Source organism: Arvicanthis niloticus, chromosome 7 (assembly GCF_011762505.2).
Source record: "Arvicanthis niloticus isolate mArvNil1 chromosome 7, mArvNil1.pat.X, whole genome shotgun sequence".
Lineage (NCBI taxonomy): Eukaryota > Metazoa > Chordata > Mammalia > Rodentia > Muridae > Arvicanthis > Arvicanthis niloticus.
In genome coordinates, this window is record NC_047664.1 from 6,513,983 (window position 1) to 6,523,809 (window position 9,827).

Sequence of the window (9,827 nt, forward strand, 5' to 3'; positions counted from 1 at the left end):
TCAGTGACTTGCTTCCGGCGACTAGGAAGTGACGTGCTTCCTCTCACGCTCCGCGTCTGGAAGGTGGGTCCCACGCGGGGTCGACATGAGGATCGAGAAGTGTTATTTCTGCTCCGGGCCGATCTACCCAGGCCACGGCATGATGTTCGTCCGCAACGACTGCAAGGTGAGGCGGCCGTGGGCTGCACGCTGCAGACGGCTGGGGGACTGGAGCGCGCGCCGTAGAGTGGCCTGGGCTGGACCCGGCCTCGGTTCACTGCCGGCGAGGTCTCCTCGTCGCTCTCAGACGCACATCCCATTCGCAGGCCACCTAGGCTGCCGCATGGTCAGGAAGTCGGTGGAATTCATGCTTAAGGAGGCTTCATGCTGACGTACAGGGACCAGTGGGAGGTGGGAATTTCTAGACGTTAATGGACGTGGTGCCTGGGCCTAATGGGAGGTGAGCTAGGAGAGAGGGCAGCGTGGAGGTTCTTTGGGGAGCTGGCTTCGTCGGCAGCCTTCACTCTCCCACTTCTTGCAGGTTCTCATGGAATGATGGAAGCAAAAGCGTTATGATTTGTGCCGCGTGCACAGGCTTTCTTAGTTTAGGTTTTTGACTGGCTCACACATTTTCGTTACGATACTCAGCTTTCTCTGCTAGCACCCATTACCCTTTTTATGTTTCTTCCGGTGACACAGAGATGGCATTATAGGTAACAAAGTAATGCAGTTTTAGATTTGTAAAAGCCTTAGTGTTCATTCCAAGAACACACTTAAGTGTTAGTAATTTAAAAGTTGCTGCCGCTTTGGGGAATAAAAATAGTAAAGACAGAGATCTGTGAATATGATCTTTAAAAACATGTCCAGCACACAGCACGGAAGCAAACGTCTGTAATCCAGGTAAGTAGAAGGCCAAGGCTGCATTCCGAGTTGCAGGACATCCTGGACTACACTGTAGGACTGTTTCAGAGCAACGACAAAAAAAAATCGGTCCACTGTAACTATTTGTTAATGATAAAATAGACACCAGAAATGAAAAGAAGAGTGTCCTATTAGCAGTTTTATTTTTGAAATTTTTGCTTTCAGCCAGAATGATAGAAGGAAGCAAAGAGGATTCCCGTGTAGCTCAAAACTCATTCTCACTAGGGATATAGGAAAGTGGTTTTGAGGAGTAAACAAATGGAGAAGGTCTTTAAGGAGCTTTTCTTAGAATACTACTTCACTTAAAGCCAGTGTAAGGTATTATTATCTAAAGTGATTAGATTAGTGATGGCTTGTTTCAGGGTTCTTAGCCTGGTAGGGATGGTGTGTGACACTTACAAACAGTCCTGTTGTCCATAGGAGCACTGTGTGAATGCCCCTTTACTAAGGCTCTACAGTAGCCTTTTTTTTTTTTTTTTTTTTTTGGTTGTATTCCACGATAGAAACATTTTTATTGTTGATTCTTCAGCATTTTAACTTGAGTATCCTGTAGGTGTTCCGATTCTGCAAGTCCAAGTGTCATAAAAACTTTAAGAAGAAGAGAAACCCACGCAAGGTCAGGTGGACTAAAGCCTTCCGTAAAGCATCTGGCAAAGAACTCACAGTGGTGAGTACAGTTGGTGGTGTCCCGGCCTGAGTGTGGGTCCTGTCTGCTTTTTGATTTGGCTATGGAAAGTCTCAATCTCACATGATGCTAAAATCCATTGTTCTGTAGACTTCCAAAAAGGGAAAAACTGCTTACCCCAGTATGAAGAAGTTCATTCAGGTCTTTTTTTTTCCTCCCTTCTTTCTTTTGTCTCTTCCCCCCACCCCCACCCCCGTCTCTCTTTCTTTTCCACAGAACTGTTTTTGGTTTTGACAAAGGAAAATCATTTAAGTGGATTGGGCGAAGTGGGGACTTGGTCTTTAAGACCTGGGAGGAGGTTAGGACATGAGCCGAGTAGCGCCCAGGCTCAGGTGAGGTGTGTAACAGACATAGATTGGTTCCTGCATGTCCTTGGTAGGACTCAGTCTGAGAGCAAAAGCTAGTAGTGTTGGTATAAGGGCAAGCTAAGGGCTGAGGGGGTGCTTGGTGTCTGAAGAGGGAGATGGCAGAAGCCACAGCTGTCCTTTGCTGCAGGAAGAGGTTTTAAGTTGTGTCCCTCTGTGGTTGTCCCTTCCCCCTAAATCTGCAAACTACCTCCTTCCTGTCACTTACAGGTACCATCTATAAGCCCATCCCTGGTTCCCTGTCCCAGGGCTGTCTAGTGAACACAGCTGCATGCTGAGGAGGATGGGAGGCCAAGGCACACTTACTCTTGAAAAATAATCTTGAGTAGGTGAGGCAGCAGGGTATCTTTAATGTCCGAAGGAGAGGGTGCCAGTCCTGCTCCTCCCCAACCCCAGCTGCCTTACTGCTGGGGCCAGAGCTAATGAGAATCTCATATTTGTAAATGAAGAGTTGATATTCTTTATCTTCTGTTAGCTACATTTGAAAGCAAAGGAGCACCTGCAGCTTTTTCAGATTGTTTTGCATGTCTTCAGATTAATGCCCATTAACTATCAAAATACCCAAATTTGGAGGACCCAGCACCACACAGGTTATCTCTGCAGGTGTGTGGTTTCATAACTGTTCACTGTATTAAACAATATTAATTCTTTGTATTTGATTTGATCTATGAAAAGTGGTTCATATAATGGAATTTCTGCCTGTGATTCTCATCTGGAGCTCAGAAATTGGGGAAGCTTTTCAGTTTGTCTCTAATTCTCTCAGTTGCTGGACAGCCTCAGACTAAGGGAAGGAGGGAGGGATGGATGTGCCTTTCCCTCTGAGAATCCCTCAGAAAAGAGCTGTTTTCAGCTAGTTGAAAGCTAGTATTCTCCAGTATAAAGAGGACAGTGTCTTAATGTGTGTCCACTTAGGATTTTTGTGCAAAGGAGACCATTTTAAACAATGCTTGCTTACTATCTTTCTTGTCAACCCTATATTCTGTCTTATAGGACAACTCATTTGAATTTGAAAAACGTAGAAATGAGCCTGTGAAATATCAGCGAGAGCTGTGGAATAAAACTAGTAAGTTCTGGGGTAGCAGGGACTGTGGGACTTTAACTGCTGGCTTGTTGTGTAAATAACAAACTTAGTTCATTGCTTGGCTCTTCTTCATCTCATGTGAAGGGTCCTGATGGTTTGTGTCTTTAATTGTGAGTCAGTCAAGGTTCTTTTTAGAATTTGGCTGATTTTTGGATTCCTCAGAAATTGGCTGGTGCATCCATATACAAATAATTAATTATTAAGCTTGAAGCCCACCCACAGTACAAACCACAAATTCCGAAAGAATACATGAGGAGAATGTTTTGGTGTGTGAGGTAAGACCTGGTTAGGAAGTAGACAAGACCCAGTATGCTAGACGGGCTGCTCTGGGGGGGTTAGGCGTCTGCTGTGTTCCTTGCACAGTAAGATGAAAAGATGCTGTACTTAAGGCGATTGGTACAAATTTTAAGGGTACATCTAAGTGCTTGTTTGGGTTAATATGAACTTAAGAGGCCCAAAATTTGAAAACAGCAGTGTTCAGCACTTGTGTGTGCAACGCTTCCCTCCCCCTTTTCCCCCAAGTAGTCAGGGATGTTGGTGGGGAGGAAAGGTGTTATAGAACTTAGTTCCTTTTTTCACTTTTCTGTTTGTTTGTTTGTTTGTTTGTTTGTTTTTCGAGACAGGTTTTCTATGTGTAGCCCTGGCTGTCCTGGAACTCACTCTGCAGACCAGGCTGGCCTCCAACTCAGAAATCCACCTGCCTCTGCCTCCCAAGTGCTGGGATTAAAGGCGTGCGCCACCACCGCCCAGCTCCTTTTTTCACTTTTAAGAGGATCTTCTGTGAAGCCATGGCTGGCCTTGAACTCGCAGCCTTGTCTTTCTGAGTGCTGGTATTATAGGTGTCTGCTATGTGAACTCTTAGGTTGCAGTATTTTTGTGTGTGACAGGTCCCCTCTGTGCATTCTCACACCCATGGCTGCTTTCATGCAGCCTTAAGCTTGCAGATCATATTCAGTCCCTGCCCTACATTGAGTAGTCCCCGGTTTTTATTCCTTGTTGACTGGTTCAGGTATTCACAAACTCATTCCCACATCACAAAGTGCTGTTAAGAAGCAGTGCTGTACTACTTTTCTTCCTGCATGGATTCTGTTAATCTTTTGTATTGAATCCTAAAGACAGACTTTTTATTTCATGTAGACAGCATGGGAGTTTAACATTGTTCCCTAAACTGGTTTATGCAGTTACTAAACCTGGCTAGTGAGTACATCTAACGTCTCATACCTTTAGCTTTGTCAGTAGTTTGTAGTGAAGTATTTAAAGTGCTTGTTACAATCATATTGGTTGAATGTGTACATTTGCTGACTTTAATTTTTTTTGTAGTTGATGCAATGAAGAGAGTTGAAGAGATCAAACAGAAGCGCCAGGCTAAATTTATAATGAACAGGTAGGTATGTCTATGTGTAGAGGAATAATTATGAGGGTTGGGTTTTTTTGTTGTTTTTGGGTTTTTTTTTTTTTTTTTTTTTTTTTTGGTGTTTTTTTGTTTGTTTGTTTGTTGTTGTTTGTTTGTTTTGTTTTTGGTTTTTCAAGTCAGGGTTTCTCTGTAGCTCTGGCTGTCCTGGAACTCACTCTGTAGACCAGGCTGGCCTTGAACTCAGAAATCCGCCTGCCTCTGCCTCTCTGCTGGGATTAAAGGCGTGCGCCACCACTGCTGAATTACGAGATTTCTAGAGGAATTGGAATTTTTTAAAACCCTTTGTATTTTGACATAATTTCATATTTTCAAAATACCTAAGAATAGTTTGAGGAACACTTCTGTCTTTGAATTTTCCACTGTCACCGTATGGTGAACTGAACGGTGGTGCCCTTCCTGCTCTGTCTGGCTCGGGTTGTCCATCCCACATAAGAATCTTTCCTTACTTAAACACAGGAAACGGACATGGTACAGGAGTTATGTGGCCAGCAGAGGCTGCTTCTGCTTTCGAATAGTGATCCGGTCCTAGCTCTATGGGCTCCCTACACATGGACAGGGCCTGTCTTGCTTTGTCTTACAGGTGTAAACAGTTTTGAAGAGTACATACCAGTCAAGTTGTACTCTTGTATACCAGTTGTATAGAACATTTCTTCACTTGATGGTTTATCTGCTTTTCCTGGTGGCTAGGTTTACCTAGGTACATTGGAAGGAGTGCCTGGTCATCATGGTGACGTTGCTCATGTGTCTTGTCCCCGTTAACTTTGATTCTTTGGTTACAATCCTAAACAAATTTAGACTTATTTTGTCCTTGGTAATTGCTAATGGAGAAGATTCTGGAAAGAGCTTGTAATCCCTCAGACTTGTTCTTGTGTTCAGCCTCCATCAGGGAGTCTGGCCTCAGTCAGTGTGAAGTGTTCCCATGTGGGAAACGGCTTTCCCTGTCTCTACTTTCCGAGTCTTCTTTATTATCAGCATACTGGGTCTGTTTCTGGACTCCAGTGGTATTTGGAGGGTATGGTTCATATTGCTGTTTGTTCTGATGTTCTTTGTGGCCCACTTCTGCCCAGTGGAGTCCCTCGGTTCTGATGTTCTTTGTGGCCCACTTCTGCCCAGTGGAGTCCCTCGGATTCTCCTACTATGGGAGACAAGTCATTGTCATTCTTTTAGTTCTTTGTTGTCTCATGGGCAGCACACGCTTTCTCTGTTCTGGCCAGGGATGAGCTCTGCCTTTAGAGCGGAGAAATTCAATTTTATCTGTTTATTAACTCTTTTAAAAAAAAAAAAAGTTTTTTTTTTTGTTTGTTTTTTGTTTTTTTCCCATATATGAGTGTGCACTGCCTGCAGAATCAGGAAAAGGCATCAAATCTGGAACTAGAGTCACAGACAGTTGTGAGCCACCATGTGGGCCCTGGGAGAGCCCAGGCTGTCTGTAAGAGCTTTTAACCACTGAGCCATTTCTCCAGACTTCTCTCTCTCTCTCTTTTTTGTTTTGTTTTGTTTTCTTTCTTTCTTTCTGTCTGTCTGTCTGTCTGTCTGTCTTTCTGTCTTTCTGTCTTTCTGTCTTTCGACAGGGTCTTACTACATAGCTCTCTGTGACCTGAAACTCAGAGATTCAGCTGCCTCTACTTTTTTGAGTGCTGGGAATAAAAGAGTGCCCCACACCGAACCTGTGTGTGTGTGTGATGATGTGTGTGTACATGCCATGGTGAGTGAGTGGCATGTTCAGAGGACATCATGAAGGAGTTGGTTCTTTACATTATGTGGGCCCAACGGACTGAACTCAGATAGTTGGGCTTGGTGGCAAGTGCCTCTACCCACTGAGCCATATGCCACTGGCAAAATAAAAATAGCCTTAACCTAGCCACAGTGGAAGTATTAGTACAGAAGCGTGCTGTGGCAGCTTTCTGACATTTCAGGAGAGCATGGAAGTTTTGAGGACAGCTCAGTGCTTCTGGTGAATGTTGTGTCTTTTACACTCCTGTAATGGCTGAAGAACTAACAAAGCTACACGGCATGGAGATTAGGCTCTCTGAGGAAGAAGGACACACACACTGGCAATTGGGAGACTGCCTTGTGTGATCGAGTTTTGTGTCTTTGCCATGGAAATGGTCTCTGACATGTACTGAGTCCTCAGTCAGATGCTTGTTCTGTTAGCAGATATGAATTGAGCTCCCATTGTACCACACTAGACACAGTGGGTGTAGTGAACAGGCTGCTAGGATACGAACCCTGTTAATTAGGAAGTTGAACATAGTTTTGACATAGACTAGGGAAGAGGATATCTATTGGTAAGGGCTCCAGGTGACTTTGCCTTGACTTAGGGATAAACATACGGTTTGGGAATCAGCTGATTCCTTGTTGACCTGCAGCAGTTGTTACTGAGTGGGAGGCAGGAGAATAGGGAGGAGCAGAAGGCCAGCCCTTTGCATCCCCACCTGTGCCCCGTGCAGCCAGTTTCGTTAGTGAATGCAGAAGCTGTGGTAGGGAGTTAAGTCTCAGAAGTTTTGTCACTGAAGTGTGGCTTTGATGCATTATATCACAGGTTGAAGAAAAACAAAGAGCTTCAGAAGGTTCAGGACATCAAAGAAGTCAAGCAGAACATCCATCTTATCCGGGCTCCTCTTGCAGGTGAGTAGAGAGACAGGAGTGCACCTATGTGGTTGTGTGTGATTGGGCCCCAGCTTGTGCTCTAAATATGCTGTGGTGGTATGGTCTGTCTATAAAGTGCTGCTCACTCAGTGTCTCCCCGTTGTGGACAGGCTGTGGTTTATGGTCTCTCTTCCCTCCATTCTTCCACAAATGCCTTTTTAAAAACAAAATTATTTGTACAATAATTGCATATATGATGTTTGCCTTAAAAGACACTTCATGTTACTAACTCTCAACCTTTGGTTTGTTTTGGGATAATCTGGGGAACTTCAAGTTTAAACACAAAAGCCAAGGTCCTCTAGCTCTCCAGGTGATCCTGGGGCACTCTATAACAAAGCCTTTGGTTTGTCACACTTACCTGGGCACAGGATTTCTCTAGTCTTTCATGTAGCCACATACAATCTTGTACAGAATTGATTCTTAATGCAGATTACTTAAAGGGAGAGAGAAATTGACTAAATTTTAGTAAAGGCAAACTCTGTAATTAGGTCTTGATTGGGTTTGTATGAAGGGACTACCTCTGTCAGGTTTGTACCTAATTCTATCAAAACAAGTAGACCAACCCCTGGGGTATTTGTTTCTGATGTACATGATGCAGAGCCCAGAAAGAGCAGAGACCCTGCTTCCTTTAGCCCTCTCCTGGTCAGGTGGACCCTGTACCCAGGTAGCTGAGAGTTTCATCCCAGCTGAGGGTTATGAACTCACTAGTTGAGTGATGTAGGCATATGGGTCTGTCTGTGGTTTCTCACGGTTCAGTAGGGTTTGCAGAAGTTTGAGATGATGCATTTGTAGAATGCTTTATGCATTCCCAATACCTGTGTGAGTTTGGTTAGTATTGCTAACGTTTTAGGAATGGCTACTACTGTAGGGCAGTCGGGATGCGCTGTAGAATGCTGGAATCAGTTCTGCAGAGTCATATTTATGTTCCTGTGTTTACATTTTTCTCCTATTTAAGTTTGAGTTTGTTTTTGAGAATCTTACACATGAGCACTGCATTTACATTGCATCTTCTGCATCTTTTAAAGGCAAAGGAAAGCAGCTGGAGGAAAAAATGGTACAGCAGTTACAGGAGGATGTGGACATGGAGGAAACGTCCTAACGGTGCTGCCTGCAACCAGCTCTGTGCACACTGAAGTAAAGTGGAGCCTCTCAGCCACTAAGTTATTGATGGGTTCCATAAGGTCCCCCAGACAAGGGTGATTCAATGTGCTTCCCTCTTAAACATTGCAGCCTGTAAAAGCATCCCCTAGTGGGTGTTAGGTCTCAGCTCCACATTGTGCCTCATTGTGTTATGCTTGCACAAACAGGAAAGTTTGTGTATAGATGAAGACATGAACTGTGGGCATAACATGGTTGAGCCATTCATCTTCCAGTGTGAAATTTGAAATGATGTAATATTTTCCTTGCATTGGAATAGTCCGTTTATTAGGGTTATTGAAATGGAGATCGCACAAGGAACCGACTGTTCTCATGTCTACCTGAGTCTCTTTTGTTTTGGTCTAGTATGTTTTGTAACTTCTTAGAGTTGTATAATGGCAACATACAACACAGATTAATTATGTTGGGCCGTCTGACCTGCGTCAGCCATTCTAGTAGGCAGCTGTGATGTTGGAGGTAGGCTGGGTTGGGTTGAACTTTACCTGAATGGCATCTTACTATTTTTGCTTTGGAGAATGCTCAGTTCCAAGTTGTGACATCTGTCCCAAAAGATTGTCCTCTTCCAGCCCAGCAGTGATCTAGAAGCAGAACAATCTTGGTGCTTTTCAAAGTTTAGTGTGTTCTTCTCTTCTCTTCTCTTCTCTTCTCTTCTCTTCTCTTCTCTTCTCTTCTCTTCTCTTCTCTCTCCCTCTCTCTCTCTCTCTCTCTCTCTCTCTGGATGGGGGGGGAGCAGGGGGGCTCAGAATCTCTTTGTGTAGCTCTGGCTATCCTGAAACTCTGTAGACCAGGCTACCTGGAACTCACAAAGATCCACCTGCCCCTACCTTCCAAGTTCTGGGATTAAAGCTGTGCACCATCATATCCAGCATTTTTTATTTTTTAAACCTTAAAGAAATAACCAAAAAGAAACTCTGGCTTCTGGAAAGAAGAATTTATGGATAGAATGTTAACTATTATTTGTACATAATAAAGCCCTTTCTAAAGTAAGTGCCTACATATCTCGTATTTATAAGTCCTGAACAAAAGTACATGTCTGATCCTTTGACAAAGCTTCTGCACACATTCTGAGTAGTAGGTATAGTTAGTTAAAGGGAAATATGTGCTTCATACTTCTTGGTAGTTTTTATATTATGATTACATTAAGAATGTTAAGCTTAGTATAGGTGGTGGCCAGCACTGGAGAGGCAGAGGCTGGAGGAGCTCTGAGTTGAGGATTCACCTGGTCTACAGATTGAGTTCCAGGACAGCCATGGCTACACAGTGAAACCCTGTGGGGTAGGGGTTGGAAAACATCTAGAGCTGGAGCCAGAGCTACACAACAGGATCCTTGTCTTGAACCCCTCTCCCCCAGTTTAAGCTTGTGTGAGGGCATTTAGAATAAATTAAACATTTTTAGGATAAAGTAATATACTTTTTCTTGTGTGTGTGTGTGTGTTTTTGGTTGGTTGGTTGCGTTTTGTTGTTTTGTTTGTTTTTGTAGGTGTACTTTTTGGGCTATTTTATTGGGTTCTTACCCTTCTACCTTCCTTCCAAATCCCTAACACTAGGTAGAGAAAGAAGGTTACCTTTAATTTC

The 9,827-nt window shown here is 43.7% G+C and overlaps 1 protein-coding gene across 1 annotated transcript; it reads left to right on the forward strand.

The window, feature by feature from the left end:
- The first annotated feature begins 8 nt into the window (after positions 1–8).
- Positions 9–9,239, forward strand: Rsl24d1 (ribosomal L24 domain containing 1). Its single transcript, XM_034509489.2, has 6 exons — positions 9–166; positions 1,454–1,567; positions 2,941–3,013; positions 4,352–4,415; positions 6,988–7,073; positions 8,120–9,239. Exons 1-6 carry the CDS (start codon positions 86–88, stop codon positions 8,191–8,193), a joined length of 492 nt encoding a protein of 163 aa, XP_034365380.1. The 5' UTR covers positions 9–85; the 3' UTR covers positions 8,194–9,239.
- Positions 9,240–9,827: the final 588 nt, after the last annotated feature.

What these genes read in the sequence shown, in the direction of transcription:
- Rsl24d1 (XM_034509489.2), top strand. Translation starts at nt 86, where the DNA reads ATGAGGATCGAGAAGTGTTATTTCTGCTCCGGGCCGATCTACCCAGGC. An exon ending in GCTAAATTTATAATGAACAG is followed by an intron (nt 4,416 to 6,987) that starts GTAGGTATGTCT and finishes ATTATATCACAG; the next exon opens with GTTGAAGAAAAACAAAGAGC. An exon ending in TATCCGGGCTCCTCTTGCAG is followed by an intron (nt 7,074 to 8,119) that starts GTGAGTAGAGAG and finishes CATCTTTTAAAG; the next exon opens with GCAAAGGAAAGCAGCTGGAG.